At 41.5% G+C, this 21,102-nt stretch overlaps 1 protein-coding gene across 3 annotated transcripts in view; it reads right to left on the bottom strand.

Moving 5' to 3' along the window:
- The window catches only part of LOC123996905 (phospholipid-transporting ATPase IF-like), a 44,169-nt gene that overhangs the window by 9,686 nt on the left and 13,381 nt on the right, over positions 1-21,102 (bottom strand). For all 3 annotated transcript variants that reach the window (XM_046300730.1, XM_046300731.1, XM_046300729.1), the window contains exons 19-25: positions 13,851-14,054; positions 11,850-12,003; positions 4,231-4,333; positions 1,467-1,612; positions 1,300-1,359; positions 838-965; positions 559-697 (exon numbers count right to left, since the gene is read on the bottom strand). In XM_046300730.1, the coding sequence (XP_046156686.1) occupies positions 559-697; positions 838-965; positions 1,300-1,359; positions 1,467-1,612; positions 4,231-4,333; positions 11,850-12,003; positions 13,851-14,054 (934 nt within the window). The remainder of the gene's footprint in view (positions 1-558; positions 698-837; positions 966-1,299; positions 1,360-1,466; positions 1,613-4,230; positions 4,334-11,849; positions 12,004-13,850; positions 14,055-21,102) is intronic.

Here is a 21,102-nt window from a genome sequence, read left to right as displayed (position 1 = left end):
GCAGTAGGTCTTCAACGAGGTCCGGAGGGCGGCACTGAAGATCGGATACATTTCCTCGCCGTCAAGATTGGCGCAAAAAAATAAAAAATAAAAAGTCCTCTATACATTATTTTGGGAATTGTCGATGCTCCCTGACTGTCTAGCTCCACATGCCGTTATGGCGATTATTAGTGAGCTGGACAAGAAACTGTATGAATGTAGGTCCTTTATCATTTATTCAACATTTCAATTTGGTCATTTTAAAGTAAATTGAGTCCGTTCCCACCTCTGCTCTAGTAGAAAGACTGACACAGACAACCACAACAACACAGGCAGCCTCCTGGAACCGTCTAGAACTTACTGCCATCACACTGCCTAACAAACTGAAATATCAATATTTCATATTACTGTCTTGGTAAAACACCCAATCAATATTCCCAGAGATCTGTACAGAACATTCACAATCAGGTTCAAAGTCAGGTTCCCTGTCAGGCCAATCCAGGTGGATCTCTGGCCCTCCCTCCTCCAAGCAGATCACTACCAGAGGTAGAGCAGATGGTACAGTACAGCCACCCTCACCTGTCCATTCCCCATGAGAGACGTGTCCTCCCCCATCAGGATGTAGGAACCAAAGAAGAAGGCAAATGCATGGCAGAAGCCCAGCAGTGTCCAGTACAAAAAGGTCTTGAAGGAGAGGAGAGAGTTCTTGCTGATGTCTCTGTTGGTGTAGAGGGACAAAAACGGATGGTACTGTACGTTATCAAATGCTTGTTGTGTTTTCAGGTAAATGCATCTAATGGAGGTACAGCCTCATTCTGTATGGGGGAAAAAAATGTCAAATAGAACACCATTTCCTACCTGTAGAGCACTGGCTTACTCTGCAGCACATGAGGATGGACCAGTTGCTCAAACAGGCTGTACACCAGTATGGGCAGAGAGGTGAAACAGATGTTGTAGAGTGTCAGGTAGACGCTGTCATACAGAGTCTGGGGAAACAGGGACACAAAAATGAGGTAGGACAAGGTTGCCACATAACCCCGGGCCATGTACAGCACAGCACATACACCTGCCAAAAAAAATCACTTCCGTTCTTTATCCAGCATCAACTGGTGACGATATTTGGCTAATTTATACTGTATGTTGATGATCCAAAGCTGGACAGTTTGAGTTGTTGATCCCTCAGTGGAGATAAAGCTACACGTGGTACCTTCAGAACAACAAGGATGTTTATCACACAGAACACACTACACTGATGCAACAGTAATAAGGGACCACAAAAAATGAACAAATAGAACTAATGAGACATTGAAAGACACTTACTTGTTGTGAAAACAGACAGAAGAACTGGTATAAAAACTGGGGCGTAATAAAGCACACATTCTAAAAGAAGACAAAAAGGGATTTAGACCTGAGACAATAACATCTAGCTCCTGTATTGGTTTTCATTGTATAGGGCACTGCAAAGCATCCTTAAACATCGAACTCACCTTGTAAAAAAAGTACTGTACAAGGGTTGCTATTCTAATGTAGTAGAAGTGGCCATGGACAAGCAGCAATTTGGAAAGGAATTTAAACCTCGCTATTGCATAGTCACTGTTTTGTACTGCTTGTCTTCCCTCCTTGCCCATAATTCCTGAAAAAAATGAAAAGGTCTGTTATTAGCCACCTTGTATTGAAACTACAAACAAAATACAATATTGACTAATTGATTAGTGGGACATTCCATGTCATTTCAGAAAGCCATGACACCCACCATATCAGATTGTTCTGAAATATGTTATGCATCTAACTACAGAAACTAAGCAGTCATGAAACATTTTGTAGAAATAAAATTAGATCTGAGAAATTAAGCTAATTGATTGCACCCAAATTGTCAATTTTAATTTATAGGTATCAGATAATATTCAATCATTATAGTATTTAACATCCAATATGGACCAAATGTTTTTCTATTAATAAGTAAGACTTGAGGAATCCAAAGAAGTAGTCAAAAGCCATTAGTTCTCAATGTTTAACAAGTGGTATGAAGCTGCGGCTCGGAGTATTGTTTCTTCATCCTATGTAATGTATTCTCAGTGAATTTGGTTTTTCCCTGTTCACAGAAATGTGTCATTGAAAGTTTATGTTCCATCCTACATCCTGATATTTCCAGGTTCTGACCACTAGATGGTGCTGTTCCTGCTATTAGGCAACAACACATTTAACCTCTTGAAACTAGGGGGCACTATTTTCATTTTTGGAAAAAATAACATTCCCAAAGTAAACGGCTATTTTTCAGGACCAGATAATAGAATATGCATAATTGACAGCTTAGGATAGAAAACACTAAAGTTTCCAAAACTGTAAAAATATTGTCTGCGAGTATAACAGAACTGATATTGCAGGCGAAAGCCTGAGAAAAATCCAATCAGGAAGTGACTCTTATTTAGAAACCTCTGCGTTCCTATGCGTCCCTATTGAGCAGTGAAAGGGATATCAACCAGATTCCTTTTTCTATGGCTTCCTTAATGTGTCTAGTGTCACAAGACAAAAAAATGAGTGTGAGCAACAACATTGCATCAGTGGTCAGCTGGTGGCTCTCAGAGTGATATGTGCGTAATATAGACAAATGCGGCCATTGTTTCTCTCGCGCCTACTAAGGAACCAACTGACCCGGTTGATATATTATCGAATAGATATTTGAAAAACACCTTGAGGATTGATTATAAAAAACATTTGCCATGTTTGTCGATATTATGGATCTAATTTCGAATATTTTTCGGCGTTGTCGTGACCGCAATTTCCGGTCGAAAACGTGAAGAACAAACGGAGCTATTTCGGTTACATAAATAATCTTTATGGAAAAAAAGGAACATTTGCTATCTAACTGGGAGTCTCATGAGTGAAAACATCTGAAGCTCATCAAAGGTAAACGATTTAATTTGATTGCTTTTCTAATTTGTGACCAAGCTGCCTGCTGCTAGCTAGGCATAATGCTATGCTAGGCTATCAATAAACTTACACAAATGCTTGTCTTGCTTTGGCTGTAAAGCATAATTTCAAAATCTGAGATGACAGGGTGATTAACAAAAGGCTAAGCTAAGCTATGTTTCAATATATTTCACTTGTGATTTCATGAATATGAATATTTTCTAGTAATATTTTTTGTCTGTTGCGTTATGCTAGTTGATGACAATTGTCCCAGATCCGGGAGCAGTAGTTCCAAGAAGATAAAGAACTCCCCATTGTTAAAGCGACCGTTCATCCCAATTACATATTGTTTTTCTTACCCCGTAAGCAGTCTATGGACCAGGTATGGGAGCAACCCACACTATAGTTGTTTACCTGGCCACTGTTTCAAAGACTAAATGTTTTGCATTTGTAGCACAAATCCAATGCAAGTCAATGGTACCTATATTAGCATTTCCATGCTTCATATCCAAATCATCTATAAGTAACATCATTGAGTTACACAATCCATTTTTAGATACTTTAAATTTGGACATGATGATATGGACATAAAGCTCGCAAATTATAATATTACGTACCATTGACTTGCACTGTTTACCTTGACCTGGCAAAGCATGAGTTGCTGTCATATCTGGTCCATAGACTGCTTACAGGGTAAAAAAAAACAATAATGCAATTTAGTAATTTGGGTGAATGATCCCTTTAACAAGGCAGGGGGGTTCTTAAACAAATATATCACCTAATAGCAGGAACAGCACCATCTAGTGGTCAGAACCTGGTAATATCAGGATGTATGATGGGACATAAACCCAACGACTACAATGACTAATTTCTATGAACAGAAAAAAAATCCCCACTGAATACATTACATAGTATGAAAAAAACAATGCTCTGACCCGCAGCGCCATACTACTTGTCAAACAGAGAACCGATACATTCTATATACTCTTTGTTGGGATGATATTTGTCGTGGGATGTGGGTAGGTCTGTGGGTGGCTTTCGACCATTTCTTTGGATTCCTCATGTCTAATTCATTGTAAGAATAAAGTTTGGTCCAAATCAGATGCTTGGTACTATATTTATTGAATATGATATGAATCCTATAAATTAAAATGGCCAATTTGGGTGCAGCTTAATTTGTCAGAGACCAAATTATATTTAAACAAAATATTTTTGGGGGAATGCTAATCTTAACAGAAACGATTTTAGAACAATCTGAGATGGTGGGCATCAAAATCCTCTTTCTTGTGCTTTTTGGAGATGGAATGACCCTATTGTAATTTGATGGGGTGAAGAATTTACCTATGCCAACATGGGCTTCTTGAATCATGCTGACATCATTGGCTCCATCCCCAATAGCTAAAGTGATGGGTTTCTCTGGAGATGTTTTCAGTAATCTCACCACCTGCCAAGCAGCATAAAATACTAATTAATAAGCAGTCTAAATGAGACCAGGAGCAAGTCCACAGAAATTAACCTTTAATGTAACACTGCAGACAAAAATCACAGCACTGGTCAGATAATCTACCCTCCACAGCACTGATCACTAATACAAAAAGCAGAGAAAGCAAAATATAAAACTGAAATAACTTCCTAAGATGAATAGCTAAGACAATTTAATTTGTACATGTCATGCAAGAGCGCACACTGTTGTGAGCAGTGTTGGGGGTAATGCTTTACAAGGTAACGGGTTAGAGTACTCAGATTACCACAAAAAGTAATGTTAGTTTTTCAATTTAAGTAATCAGTTACTTAGTTACCTTTTCTAATAAGTAAGTTGTAACTGTAACAATATTATTTAGCTTTTTCTTTCTTATTTCTCCAGCTCCATCTTCACCATAAACATAAAGGAAAGGGCACTAAAGACCTGTTTCCATTGGCACTGAAGTGAATCCGGGTTGGCCTTGGTGGGCTAGTTCGAATTGAGTTTCCACCTCCTCCAGAAATGAAATGTCACGTTGTTAGGTAACGTAAACTCACCCCATTCCGTGCAAATGTGCTCAACCGCAACATTCAAACGAGGCTACAAAGAAAACTAATGGGACTGTAGCGACTGTGTTGACTTCAAAATCTGGGGTGTGAACTAGGTTTCTATTCAAGTGTTGATTTAAATGGTAATGGCTCTATAGTATGAGAAAAGTTGAAAAAAACAGACCCTCCGTTACATCAGGACGTGTCATGTCGTAACGTACAGCACACATAAAGCAACTATTTCTGTCTTACAATCTCATCCCCTACTCTCATCCTTTAAAAACAAGAAATGGACAGTGACGGGGGTAGGGGTATTTTTATTTCACCTTTATTTAACCAGGTAGGCAAGTTGAGAACAAGTTCTCATTTACAATTGCGACCTGGCCAAGATAAAGCAAAGCAGTTCGACACATACAACGACACATGGAGTAAAACAAACATACAGTCAATAATACAGTATAAACAAGTCTATATACGATGTGAGCAAATGAGGTGAGATAAGGGAGGTAAAGGGAAGTAAAGGGAAAAAAAAGTCCATGGTGGCAAAGTAATGACAATATAGCAAGTAAAACACTGGAATGGTAGATTTGCAATGGAAGAATGTGCAAAGTAGAAATAAAAATAATGGGGTGCAAAGGAGCTAAATAAATAAATAAAATAAATACATTAGGGAAAGAGGTAGTTGTTTGGGCTAAATTATAGGTGGGCTATGTACAGGTGCAGTAATCTGTGAGCTGCTCTGACAGTTGGTGAGGGAGATAAGTGTTTCCAGTTTCAGAGATTTTTGTAGTTCGTTCCAGTCATTGGCAGCAGAGAACTGGAAGGAGAGGCGGCCAAAGAAAGAATTGGTTTTGGGGGTGAATAGAGAGATATACCTGCTGGAGCGTGTGCTACAGGTGGGAGATGCTATGGTGACCAGCGAGCAGAGATAAGGGGGGACTTTACCTAGCAGGGTCTTGTAGATGACGTGGAGCCAGTGGGTTTGGCGATGAGTATGAAGCGAGGGCCAGCCAACGAGAGCGTACAGGTCGCAATGGTGGGTAGTATATGGGGCTTTGGTGACAAAACGGATTGCACTGTGATAGACTGCATCCAATTTGTTGAGTAGGGTATTGGAGGCTATTTTTTAAATGACATCGCCAAAGTCGAGGATTGGTAGGATGGTCAGTTTTACAAGGGTATGTTTGGCAGCATGAGTGAAGGATGCTTTGTTTACGAAATAGGAAGCCAATTCTAGATTTAACTTTGGATTGGAGATGTTTGATATGGGTCTGGAAGGAGAGTTTACAGTCTAACCAGACACCTAAGTATTTGTAGTTGTCCACGTATTCTAAGTCAGAGCCGTCCAGAGTAGTGATGTTGGACAGGCGGGCAGGTTCAGGTAGTGATCGGTTGAAGAGCATGCATTTAGTTTTACTTGTATTTAAGAGCAATTGGAGGCCACGGAAGGAGAGTTGTATGGCATTGAAGCTTGCCTGGAGGGTTGTTAACACAGTGTCCAAAGAAGGGCCAAAAGTATACAGAATGGTGTCGTCTACGTAGAGGTGGATCAGAGACTCACCAGCAGCAAGAGCGACCTCATTGATGTATACAGAGAAGAGAGTCGGTCCAAGAATTGAACCCTGTGGCACCCCCATAGAGACTGCCAGAGGTCCGGACAGCAGACCCTCCGATTTGACACACTGAACTCTATCAGAGAAGTAGTTGGTGAACCAGGCGAGGCAATCATTTGAGAAACCAAGGCTGTCGAGTCTGCCGATGAGGATGTGGTGATTGACAGAGTCGAAAGCCTTGGCCAGATCAATGAATACGGCTGCACAGTAATGTTTCTTATCGATGGCGGTTAAGATATCATTTAAGACCTTGAGCGTGGCTGAGGTGCACCCATGACCAGCTCGAAACCAGATTGCATAGCAGAAAAGGTATGGTGAGATTCAAAATGGTCGGTAATCTGTTTGTTGACTTGGCTTTCGAAGACCTTAGAAAGGCATGGTAGGATAGATATGGGTCTGTAGCAGTTTGGGTCAAGAGTGTCCCCCCCCCCTTTGAAGGGGGGGGATGACCGCAGCTGCTTTCCAATCTTTGGGAATCTCAGACGACAGGAAAGAGATGTTGAACAGGCTAGTAATAGGGGTGGCAACAATTTCGGCAGATCATTTTAGAAAGAAAGGGTCCAGATTGTCTAGCCCTGCTGATTTGTAGGGGTCCAGATTTTGCAACTCTTTCAGAACAGTATAGTTCCCCTAAGGAAAAGCACCTTTAGTAAATCTGCATTCTCTGTGAGAGCTTCCCATGTCTGGAATACACTGCCATCAGACACACATAACTGCACCACATATCATACTTTCACAAAATGCTTGAAGACCTGGCTAAAGGTCAATCAGATTTGTGAACATGGTCCCTAGCTGTGTGTTGCCGCTTTCCATGTTGTCTGTAGCTTGTGAGGTGTGGAAACACTATGTTGCTTTTATGAATTTTGTTTTGCTGCTTTTTGTTCTATGTTGCTCTGTCTGTATGCTATGTCTTGCTTGTCCTATGTTGCTATGTCTTGCTTGTTCTATGGTGCTATTGTCTATATTGTAATTGTTTTTAATAACCTGCCCAGGGACTGCGGTTGAAAATTAGCCGGCTGGCTAAAACCGGCACTTTTACTGAAACGTTGATTAATGTGCACTGTCCCTGTAAAAATAAAATAAACTAAACTAAAACTAAACACCAGCTGAACGGATTTGGGAGAAGGAGAAATGGGGAAGGCTTGGGCGAGTTGCTGTGGGGGGTGCAGTGCTGTTGACCGGGGTAGGAGTAGCCAGGTGGAAAGCATGGCCAGCCATAGAAAAATGCTTATTGAAATTCTCAATTATGGTGGATTTATCAGTGGTGACAGTGTTTCCCATCTTCAGTGCAGTGGGCAGCTGGGTGGAGGTGTTCTTATTCTCCATGGACTTTACACTTTTAGTGTTGCAGGAAGCAAATTTCTGCTTGAAAAAGATAGCCGTGGCTTTTCTAACTGCCTGTGTATAATGTTTTCTAGCTTCCCTGAAAAGCTGCATATCACGGGGGCTGTTCGATGCTAATGCAGAACGCCATAGGATGTTTTTGTGTTGGTTAAGGGCAGTCAGGTCTGGGGAGAACCAAGGGCTATATTTGTTCCTGGTTCTAAATTTCTTGAATGGGGCATGTTTATTTAAGATGGTTAGGAAGGCATTTAAAAAAAATATCCAGGCATCCTCTACTGACGGGATGAGATCAATATCAGTTGACCGCTGACCCATTACGTATGCAGGCAATGAGGCAGTGATCACTGAGATCTTGGTTGAAGACAGCAGAGGTGCATTTAGAGGGCAAGTTGGTTAGGATGATATCTATGAGGGCGCCCGTGTTTAAGGCTTTGGGGAGGTACCTGGTAGGTTCATTGATAATTTGTGTGAGATTGAGGGCATCAAGTTTAGATTGTAGGATGGCTGGGGTGTTAAGCATGTTCCAGTTTAGGTCGCCTAGCAGCACGAGCTCTGAAGATAGATGGGGGGCAATCAGTTCACATATGGTGTCCAGAGCACAGCTGGGGGCAGAGGGTGGTCTATAGTAGGCGGCAACGGTGAGACTTGTTTTTAGAGAGGTGGATTTTTAAAAGTAGAAGTTCAAATTGTTTGGGTACAGACATGGATAGTAGGACAGAACTCTGCAGGCTATCTTTGCAGTAGATTGCAACACCGCCCCCTTTGGCAGTTCTATCTTGTCTGAAAATGTTGTAGTTTGGAATTAAAATTTTAGAATTTTTGGTGGTCTTCCTAAGCCAGGATTCAGACACAGCTAAAGCAGTGAATAGAACAAATTTAGGGAGGAGGCTTCTAATGTTAACATGCATGAAATCAAGGCTATTACGGTTACAGAAGTCGTCAAAAGAGAGCGCCTGGGGAATAGGAGTGGGCTAGGCACTGCAGGGCCTGGATTCACCTCTACATCGCCAGAGGAACAGAGTAGGAGCGAATAAGGGTGCGGCTAAAAGCAATAAGAATTGGTCGTCTAGAACGTCTGGAACAGAGAGTAAAAAGAGGTTTCTGAGGGCGATAAAATAGCATCAAGGTATAATGTACAGACAAAGGTATGGTAGGATGTGAATACAGTGGAGGTAAACCTAGGTATTGAGTGATGAAGAGAGAGATATTGTCTCTAGAAACATCATTGAAACCAGGAGATGTCATTGCATGTGTGGGTGGTGGAACTAATAGGTTGGATAAGGTATAGTGAGCAGGACTAGAGGCTCTACAGTGAAATAAGCCAATAAACACTAACCAGAACAGCAATGGACAAGGCATATTGACATTAAGGAGAGGCATGCTTAGTCGCGTGATCAAAAGGGTCCGGTGAGTGGAGAGGTTGGTTGGGGGTCACGGCGATTTAGACAGCTAGCCAGCCATCGGTAGCAAGCTAGCATAGGATGGAGGTCTGTAATTAGCCACCTCTTGCGTTCCCGTCAGTAGGTTAGTGGGGTTCTTTGTGGTAGAGGGGATTAATCCAAATCACACAACAACAAAAATAAAAACAATAGATATAGTTATAGAGGCTATAGTTATAGAGTTATAGTTAAATAAATAGTTATTTAACTCCTGTGTAGCTCAGTTGGTAGAGCATGGCGCTTGTAACGCCAGGGTAGTGGGTTCGATCCCCGGGACCACCCATACGTAGAATGTATGCACACATGACTGTAAGTCGCTTTGGATAAAAGCGTCTGCTAAATGGCATATATTATTATTATTATATTATTAAATAAATAAATAGTCCAATTGTCTATTCAGATAGCAGCCGATAAGACAGCCAACGGTTAGCAGGCCGCAGCTGGGCGTTCAGGTAACGTTGCGATGGAGGAGCCAGTCGGATAACTCCTTCGGGTAGATAACATCGGCAGTCCAGTTGTGAAGGCCCGGTGGGGCTCCGCGTAGGCAATAAAATGGGTCCGGATAGTGACTGCAGCCCAGGAGTGATTGATGGAACTCTTCAGCTGGCTAGCTCCGGAATAATTGATGTTTGCTCCGGAATCGACGAAAGCCGATAGTCACATGGATAGCAGCTAGCTAGCTGTGAGATCCAGGTATGAATGTCCAGAATTTGCGGTTGAAATCCAGGGACATGGAGAGAAAAATTGGTCCGGTATGTTCCGTTCCGAGCCGCACTGCGCCGTACAAAACTGCCGATCGATTTTCGAGCTAAAGGACAGCTGATGACCACAAACAGTGGTTAGCTTAATATAAACTATTTGCCAGTAAAGAAGCTAACTAGCTTCTGAACGAGCTTCTGGATTAGCTCCTGGCTAGCTCCTGGCTAGCTTCTCGGAGGATTACAGATTTGAGGTAAATAATACTTTTTATAAATATAAATTGATGAGGCGGGTAGCAGGAGAGTGTTTTGAAGATGAGTTTATGGAAAATTTAAAAAATGTATGTGAAAAAAGTTGTGTGTGTGTGTGTATATATATATATATATATATATGGGACACGACGAGGACAAAAAGACGTCTGAACTGCTATGCCATCTTGGATAAAAAATGTCATTTTAGTCATTCTAGTCATTTTTTTTGAGTCATTGCATGCCATCATCCTTCTCAAAGCCGCTGTTTATTTCTAAGATCACTTTAGCACCGCCCTAAAAACCCGATTCAAATTCGACACAAACCTTCAAATAGGTATGTAATGACACATTATATAAACTTTAGTGTTTTATTTACATTTGAGGCGATAAGTTGGACAGATCGAGTGAAAAAAAAGCTATTTTCCCCACACATCTCTCCGTCTCACTATCACGCATTAGTTTTGCTTCCCAACCCGCCCCAACAGGGCTCATTGCCTGCTTGAATTATGCAGCAACGGGCAGTGTTTAGGTCATGTAATTGATTATTTTGGAAAGGAGAGAAATTGTGCTTTAAAGGTATTGACATTACAGTTGATCTGGAAGTATTACGTATTTGGGGGCACTAAAATAAGGGCAATTGTACGGACCAAGGCGATGTATGAGTTTACGCTAGCCAATATGTGACTGTGCAGCTGGCTTCGCTAATGTTGCTAGCTAGCTAGCTAGCTAGCAAGATGTAGAATATAATAATAGTGACCATGCTGTAACTGCTGTACACACCTGCCAGGGCAAGCCAGACTGCGATCCATGTATTTAGCTTGCTAATGTTAGCTAGATAGCTGAACTGTTAGCATCGTCGCTAGCATAACAGGCTAGCTTAATTCCTACCTTCCTTGCCATGGCATTGGCTATTAGCTAGATAACCAAGCAAACCAGACAACAGGCTTGATATGACGTAGCTCGCTAGCTTACGTTAAAAGGGCACTAAAAGTTCAATGTAGTCGTACAGGCCTTGTTTTACATATAATTTACATATAACCCAGTTCGTATTAGGTACAACAGATTGGTTGCCAGTTGTCCTTGTTAGCTATTTGAGCTCTCCCTTTACATATGTATTTAAGTATTGTAAAGGAGATATTGCGTCTGTCATTGTTACATGAGTTGGTATAGCACAGAGTGATACAGACGTTGTGTGCTAATGTTACCTCTACTGGGCATAAGAATGATCAACATGTCTTCAGAGGGTTTTCTTTTTGGTTATGCAAAAGAAATGTAACAACTAATTAGTTACTTTCCATAGTAAGTAACGTTCCAAGTTACTTTCAATGGCCGTGATGTTGTAAAGTAACAAGTTACTTTAAAAAAGTAACGTTCCCCAACATTGGTTGTGAGTGAGTTGTAAGAGTGCACTGTTTTAATCATACAGTATGTTAACTCTATGAGAATATAAGTTGTAGCCTGTTAGTAGACAATCATCTTTAGACATGTGTTCTTAATTCTTGATAGAGCATGAGAAAAATCTGAATAGCGCCGTTCTCTGGCTCCATTCATAAAGGAGACCCCTAATAGTAGTGACATGAAGCAGTGACAGTAAGGGAACTTGCCTTGGCCTTCTGCAGGGGCGCCATCCGGCAGCAGAGCACGGCAGAGCAGTTCTTGCACACCTCCATGAAGAGCTTCTCATGCCCCCGCAGTGCCAGAGACAGGCTGGCCCCGTCCACCACCAGGCCATGTTGGATCACATGGTCCTCTTTGATCCTACACAAACACACAGCAGATGTTTTTAGACAAACACACATATATACATATTTGGAATCCCCAGTTCCTCTCCAAGATATGAATTACCACCACACCCCTTCCACACACACACAAAAAAAAAAAGGAGAGCAGGTATAAATAACTATACAGCCTACACACACTACATCTCACAAATTGGCCATCACTGGGAGGGTTATGCATAATTTCCAAACATAATCAACCCATTTTAAATGGAATTTAATAAAAACATTAATGGTCTTGATTTCTCATAACCATATCCATCATTTGTCACCCAGCACGGGTGGTATGTGGGAGGATTCGGGTCGTGACTACCTCCACAAAAAAAATCAATATCTTTCAAATTCAGTTCGAGTGCTATGGCAACTCTTCTCCGCTTTCCAAACTGAGTCACCCGCAGCGCATCGTGCCTAATGAGAATCTCCCCCCCAGGGGACCTGCACCGAGACTCCCCCTTCACCATTAATAAGCCAAGGACCATTGAAAAAGGGACTGTAATCAGTGCTGATACAGAACAGAAAGTTCCAGAGCTGCTCTGACAACATTCTGGCATGTAGAGAATCACTGTGATTCTCAGAATCACTGAGAATCACTGAGAATCACTGTGTAGTGTGAACATTGGAGCACTGTCCTTAACACTAAATATGAAAAATACTTTTTCGAACATTCTGTTAAAAATCGCGCAACATTTCTTCGCCCTGCTGCTCATGCCAGGAATATAGTATATGCATATGATTAGTATGTGTGGATAGAAAACACTCAGACGTTTATAAAACTGGTTAAATCACTGCTGTGACTATAACAGAACGTGCGTTTCATCGAAAAGTGCAGGAAAATCTGATCACTGAAAATGGAAATAAATATCCATGCGCCACTTCCAGGAATTGTTGCAGTACCTACAGCTTCCACACGATGTCTAGAGTCTTGTCATTTGCTTCGGCTTTGATTCTTGGTCAAACCGACACAAGGGAACCGATTCCCTCCGGTCTCCGACCGGATGTTTTGGTTGAGATTTCTCCTGACATTTTTTTCCAGACGGACACCTATAGAATTTACATCGCCTCCTGATGAATTTTATCGCTTATTAACGTGTACTAATACCTAACGTTGCATTACAAAAGTATTTCGAAGTGTTTTGTGAAAGTTTATCGTCGACTTTTTTAATTTAAAAAAATGACGTTACGTTATGAAACGCTATTTTTTTTCGTTTATCACACAGTCTTCATAGATCGATATCTAGGCTATATATGGACCGATTTAATCGAAAAAAAGACCCAATAGTTATTATGGGACATCTAGGAGGAGTGCCAACAAAGAAGATGGTCAAAGGTAATGAATGTTTTATATTTTATTGTGCGGTTTGTGTAGCGCCGACTATGCTAATTATTTTGTTTACGTCCCCTGCGGGTCTTTTGGGGTGTTACATGCTATCAGATAATAGCTTCTCATGCTTTCGCCGAAAAGAATTTTAAAAATCTGACTTGTTGCCTGGATTCACAACAAGTGTAGCTTTAATTCAATACCCCGCATGTGTATTTTAATGAACGTTTGAGTTTTAACTATTACTATTAGCATTTAGCGTAGCGCATTTGCATTTCCAGATCTCTAGATGGGACGCCTGCGTGCCAGGTAGGAGCAAGAGGTTAATCTCTGACTTCTATACTTATTTATTGCACCCAAACTTGTAGATTACCCTGAATACATCAACCTGCTGATGAAGGCATGTGGACAAGTCAACCCAGCATACAACATGGATCACAGACTGAGTGAGTGAGTGACATGAAGATCATGGGGAAACATGGTGGAAGATGTGAGTAAAAGTGTCCTACCTCCTTGCCAGTTGTCGGAGCTGCTCGGCACACTCGTTGTCAGACTTCTGCTGCACCAGCTCCAGGATGTTCATGGTGCGGTGGAAGTGGCCGCAGGAGAGGCTGACACTGACCGCTGTCTCGTGCTTGTCCCCGGTCAGCACCCACACCTTGATCCCAGCCAGGCGCAGCGCCTCAATGGTCTCCTGGACCTTCTCCTGCAGCCTGGGGACACAGACATAACACCAGTCACAACACATTAGCCTCTCTGCCATATAAAAGACTGAACAAGGTAGAACCAGAGGTGGTTCATTTACGTTAAACAGTAGGGAGGGTTTCTGTGAGTGTACGCGCACTGAGTGCAGTACAAGAAATAGAGTTTATTTCTCTTTCAACCTCAATTTTCATCCTTCCACCACAGGAGGCAAACAACTTAAAGCTTATAACTTCTTGGTGACAGGGGGGCAGTATTGAGTAGCTTGGATGAATAAGGTGCCCAGAATAAACTGCCTGTTACTCTGTCCCAGATGCTAATATATGCATATTATTAGTACTATTGGATAGAAAACACTGACGTTTCTAAAACTGTTTGAATGATGTCTGCGAGTATAACAGAACTCATATGGCAGGAGAAAACCTGAGAAAAATCCAACCAGGAAGTGGGAAATCTGAGGTTTGTAGTTTTTCAACTCTTTGCCATTCCAATATACAGTGTAAATGGGGTCATATTGCACTTCCTAAGGCTATCACTAGATGTCAACAGTCTTGAGAACCTTGTTTGAGGCTTCTACTGTTAAGTGGGGGCAAATGAGAGCTGATTGAGCCAGGTGTCAGTGCCACAGGCTCTGAGGCACGGTTATGAGAGTTAGCTCTCGTTTCATTGCTTTTCTACAGACATAGGAATTCTCTGGTTGGAACATTATTGAACATTTATGATAAAAACATCCTAAAGATTGATTCTATACTTAGTTAGACAAGTTTCTACGGGCTGCAATATCACTTTTTGAACTTTCGTCCGACGTTCGGCTGGACCTGAACGCGCGTTTGGATTGTTTACCAAACGCGCTAACAAAAGAAGCTATTTGGACATAAATGATGGACATTATCGAACAAATTAAACATTTATCGTGGAACTGGGATTCCTGAGAGTGCATTCTGATGAAGATCAAAGGTAAGTGAAAATGTATAATGCTATTTCTGACCAATGTGGACTACACAACATGGCGGATATCTTTTTGGCTGCTGTACACAGATTATTGCTTGGTTTGCTTTTCCGTAAAGTTTATTTGAAATCTGACACAGCGGTTGCATTAAGGAGAAGTATATCTCTAATTCCATTTATAACACTTGTATTTCCATCAACATTTATGACGAGTATTTCTGTGAATTGATGTGGCGCTCTGCACAATCACCGCATGTTTTAGAACTACTGAATGTAACGCGCCAATGTAAAATGACATTTTTTGATATAAATATGCACTTTATCGAACAAAACATACATGTATTGTGTAACATGAAGTCCTATGAGTGTCATCTGATGAAGATCAAAGGTTAGTGATTAATTTGATCTCCATTTGTGCTTTTTGTGACTCCTATCTTTGGCTGGAAAAATAGCTTTTTCTGTGAGTTGGTGGTGACCTAACAATCGTTTGTAGTGCTTTCGCTGTAAAGCATTTTTGAAATCAGACACTTGCTGGATTAACGAGAATTGTATCTTTAAATTTGTGTACAATACTTGTATGCTTGAGGATTTTAAATTATGAGATTTTCAGTTTCTTGGCAATTTCTCACATGGAATAAGCCTTCATTTCTCAGAACAAGAATAGACTGACGAGTTTCAGAAGAAAGTGCTTTGTTTCTGGCCATTTTGAGCCTGTAATCAAATCCACAAATGCTGATGCTCCAGATACAACTAGTCTAAAGAAGGACAGTTTTATTCCTTCTTTATTGACAACAACAGTTTTCAGCTGTGCTAACATACAGTGGGGCAAAAAAGTATTGTCAGCCACCAATTGTGCAAGTTCTCCCACTTAAAAAGATGATGCCTATAATGTTCATCATAGGAACACTTCAACTATGACAGACAAAATGGAGAAACAAAATTGCAGAAAAATCACATTGTAGGATTTTTTATGAATTTATTTGCAAATTATAGTGGAAAGTAAGTATTTGGTCACCTACAAACAAGCAAGATTTCTGGCTCTCACAGACCTGTAACTTCTTCTTTAAGAGGCTCCTTGTTACCTGTATTAATGGCACCTGTTTGAACTTGTTATCAGTATAAAAGACACATGTCCACAACCTCAAACAGTCACACTCCGAACTCCACTATGGTAAGACCAAAGAGCTGTCAAAGGACACCAGAAACAAAATTGTAGACCTGCACCAGGCTGGGAAGACTGAATCTGCAATAGATACGCAGCTTGGTTTGAAGAAATCAACTGTGGAAGAAATTATTAGGAAATGGAAGACATACAAGATCACTGATAATCTCCCTCGATCTGGGGCTCCACGCAAGATCTTACCCCGTGGGGTCAAAATGATCACAAGAACGGTGAGCAAAAATCCCAGAACCACATGAGCTGGGACCAAAGTAACAAAGCCTACCATCAACAAGGGCATTGAAGATGGAACGTGGCTGGGTCTTTCAGCATGACAATGATCCCAACCACACTGCCCGGGCAACGAAGGAGTGGTTTCGTAGAAGCATTTCAAGGACCTGGAGTGGCCTAGCCAGTCTCCAGATCTCAACCAATTAGAAAATCTTTGGAGGGAGTTGAAAATCTGTTGTCCAGCAACAGCCCCAAAACATCACTGCTCTAGAGGAGATCTGCATGGAGGAATGGGAAAAAATACCAGCAACAGTGTGTGAAAACCTTGTGAAGACTTACAGAAAACGTTTGACCTCTTATATACAGTGCCTTGCGAAAGTATTCGGCCCCCTTGAACTTTGCGACCTTTTGCCACATTTCAGGCTTCAAACAAAGATATAAAACTATTTTTTTGTGAAGAATCAACAACAAGTGGGACACAATCATGAAGTGGAACGACATTTATTGGATATTTCAAACTTTTTTAACAAATCAAAAACTGAAAAATTGGGGTGCAAAATTATTCAGCCCCTTTACTTTCAGTGCAGCAAACTCTCTCCAGAAGTTCAGTGAGGATCTCTGAATGATCGAATGTTGACCTAAATGGCTAATGATGATAAATACAATCCACCTGTGTGTAATCAAGTCTCTGTATAAATGCACCTGCACTGTGATAGTCTCAGAGGTCCATTAAAATCGCAGAGAACATCATGAAGAACAAGGAACACACCAGGCAGGTCCGAGATACTGTTGTGAAGAAGTTTAAAGCCGGATTTGGATACAAAAAGATTTCCCAAGCTTTAAACATCCCAAGGAGCACTGTGCAAGCGATAATATTGAAATGGAAGGAGTATCAGACCACTGCAAATCTACCAAGACCTGGCCGTCCCTCTAAACTTTCAGCTCATACAAGGAGAAGACTGATCAGAGATGCAGCCAAGAGGCCCATGATCACTCTGGATGAACTGCAGAGATCTACAGCTGAGGTGGGAGACTCTGTCCATAGGACAATCAGTCGTATATTGCACAAATCTGGCCTTTATGGAAGAGTGGCAAGAAGAAAGCCATTTCTTAAAGATATCCATAAAAAGTGTCGTTTAAAGTTTGCCACAAGCCACCTGGGAGACACACCAAACATGTGGACGAAGGTGCTCTGGTCAGATGAAACCAAAATTGAACTTTTTGGCAACAATGCAAAACGTTATGTTTGGCGTAAAAGCAACACAGCTCATCACCCTGAACACACCATCCCCACTGTCAAACATTGTGGTGGCAGCATCATGGTTTGGGCTTGCTTTTCTTCAGCAGGGACAGGGAAGATGGTTAAAATTGATGGGAAGATGGATGGAGCCAAATACAGGACTATTCTGGAAGAAAACCTGATGGAGTCTGCAAAAGACCTGAGACTGGGACGGAGATTTGTCTTCCAACAAGACAATGATCCAAAACATAAAGCAAAATCTACAATGGAATGGTTCAAAAATAAATATATCCAGGTGTTAGAATGGCCAAGTCAAAGTCCAGACCTGAATCCAATCGAGAATCTGTGGAAAGAACTGAAAACTGCTGTTCACAAATGCTCTCCATCCAACCTCACTGAGCTCGAGCTGTTTTGCAAGGAGGAATGGGTAAACATTTCAGTCTCTCGATGTGCAAAACTGATAGAGACATACCCCAAGCGACTTACAGCTGTAATCGCAGCAAAAGGTGGCGCTACAAAGTATTAACTTAAGGGGGCTGAATAATTTTGAATGCCCGATTTCAGTTTTTGATTTGTTAAAAAAGTTTGAAATATCCAATAAATGTCATTCCACTTCATGATTGTGTCCCACTTGTTGTTGATTCTTCAAAGAAATACAGTTTTATATCTTTATGTTTGAAGCCTGAAATGTGGCAAAAGGTCGCAAAGTTCAAGGGGGCCGAATACTTTCGTAAGGCACTGTACCCTTTGTTGGCAATGACAAAGTATTGAGATAAACTTTTGCTATTGACCAAATACTTATTTTCCACCATAAATTGCAAATAAATTCACTAAAAATCCTACAGCGTGATTTTCTGGATTTTTTTTCTTCTAATTTTGTCTGTTGAAGTGTACCTATGATGAAAATTACAGGCCTCATCTTTTTAAGTGGGAGAACTTGCACAATTGGTGGCTGACTAAATACTTTTTTGCCCCACTGTAACTGCAAAAGGGTTTTCTAATGATCAATTATCCTTTTAAAATGATAAAGAGTTAGGTGGTAAAAGCCAGACTGATTAAGAGGCTAAGAGAGGGTGCTTAAGATTGATCATATCCTCAATAATGTAGAGGCTCATTCCTTTTTTGGGGGTGAGCAGAGCAGCATCCTCCGAGCGACAAGTTCTCTAAGCACCTTGTTCGCCGGAGGGGGAATTAATTAGAGGAGAGAGAAAGAGAGCAGACTGGGCTGCGTCACGGGCAGATGGTATGGTCTGTCTGGGTCTCACTACAGAGCAAGCACACACACACACACACACACACACTCAAACGTCAACAGAGTCTCTCCTGGATTGCCACTGACCAAACCCAGACTGCATCTGCTTCACCAACAATGATGAGACAGCCTATAGGGAGGTGGTCAGAGACCTGGCAGTGTGGTGCCAGGAAAACAACTTCTCCCTCAACGTAAGCAAGACAAAGGACCTGATCGTGTACTACAGGAAAAGGAGGGCCGAACATGCCCCCATTCACATTGGCGGGGCTGTAGTGGAGCAGGTCGAGAGTTTCAAGTTCCTTGGTGTCCTCACCAACAACAAACAATCATGGTACAAACACACCAAGACAGTAGTAAAGAGGGACGGCCAACACCTTTCCCCCTCAGGAGACTTGGCATGGGTCCTCGGATCCTCAAAAAGTTCAACAGCTCTACCATCGAGAGCATGGTTGCATCAATTCCTGGTATGGCAACTGCTCGGCATCCGACCGTAAGGCGCTACAGAGGGTAGATTGTACTGCCCAGTACATCACTGGGGCCAAGCTTCCTGTCATCTAGGACCAATATACTAGGTGGTGTCAGAGGAAGGCCCCAAAAATTGTCCAAGACTCTAGTCACCCATGTCATACTGTTCTCTTTGCTACAACATGGAAAACGGTACCGGAGCGCCAAGTCTAGGCCCAAAAGGCTCCTTAACAATTTCTACCCCCAAGCCATAAAATTGCTGAACAATTAATCAAATGGCCACTGGATTATTTACACTGCTGCTACTTGCTGTTTATTATCTATGCATAGTCACTTTACCCCTACCTACATTACCTTGATTAACCTGTACCCCCGTACATTAACTTGGTACCGGTACCCCCTGTATATAGCTTCGTTATTGTTATTTTATTGCGTTACTTATTATTTTATTACTTTAATTTATTTAGTAAATCATTTCTTGAATTTTATTTAACTAGGCAAGTCAGTTAAGAAATTATTTACTAAATAAGAACAAATTCTTATTTACAATGACTGCCTACACTGGCCAAACTCGGACGACGCTGGGCCAATTATGCTCCGCCCTATCGGACTCCCAATCACGGCCAGTTGTGATACAGTCTGGATTCAAACCAGGTTGTCTGTAGTGACACCTCTAGCACTGAAATGCAGTGTCTTAGACCACTGCGCCCCTTGGGAGCCCCAAGTCTACACCTGTTGTATTGGGCGCATGTGACAAATAAACTGATTTGACTTTCAGTGTCTCCATGGCCACTGTTCAGCATGTGTGACTGACAGGGAGCTACACCAGTCAGGGATTCTATGTAATAAATGTTGTAATCAGCTTAGACATGATTAGTCGCCTTAAGATGTACTCAAAACCAACCCAGATGCAGATGGCAGTTGAGCCTGTTACATTATTGTTTTATTGGAGCATGCCCAATCACATTTTATTTTGACAGGCCCCTTAACACAATCACATAAAAACTAGCTTGAATGTTGGATCCTGACCCTTTCTAGAGATCTGCCTCTAACCAATCTTAACAGAGCCTAGATCCCAAAATTCAGAGCACCATCTCATTCCAGCAGCACGTGTGCAATGTCTTTATGCTCAGCAGCACACTAGGTGACTGACACGTTGCAAGGGCTGCATGCAGAAAGGCATGAGTCATGTTTGATTGGCTAAGTGAATTAGGTTCAGGAGGACTGAGCCCAGCCCCCAGCCCAGGGAGGCTCCTGCTGCACGGAGGTGATGAGTCACAATGATCTGTTAAGGTAAACAATCTGTGGAAAAGGAACAGGAGGAAGTGATGTGCCTCTAGTGCCATGTTAAATCATTTTTTGATTCCATTGTATTTCTATTGTGAATTCATGCAGCATATCATTTGACATCATCAGTGCATTTGTTACAATAATAATCCATATAAAGTACAGTAATGAGTTAAATTAGAGGCACGTGTGAAAGAAAAACCATTGTTGAAATACTATAAAAGTCAGCTACTGTGAAATCGAATGAGAGGCTGATTTTGCTCTGTTGGAAGATTTGGCACACACTGCATTTCGCAGAGAGCGCGTTTTTATAGACAGATGGGACGTTTTTTGTAGAAAGTACAGATTGGCTCATCAGATATTGTTTCCCCAAACTAATCTTATAGGATCTTTGCGAGGATTTAAGACCTACTTTAAAATGGCAAACATGACATTCCTGTGCACATCCAAGCGCCATTCACCCTCGTGTTTTTGGCA

Source organism: Oncorhynchus gorbuscha, linkage group LG15 (genome assembly GCF_021184085.1).
Source record: "Oncorhynchus gorbuscha isolate QuinsamMale2020 ecotype Even-year linkage group LG15, OgorEven_v1.0, whole genome shotgun sequence".
Lineage (NCBI taxonomy): Eukaryota > Metazoa > Chordata > Actinopteri > Salmoniformes > Salmonidae > Oncorhynchus > Oncorhynchus gorbuscha.
This window is presented reverse-complemented; position numbering and strand designations above follow the sequence as displayed.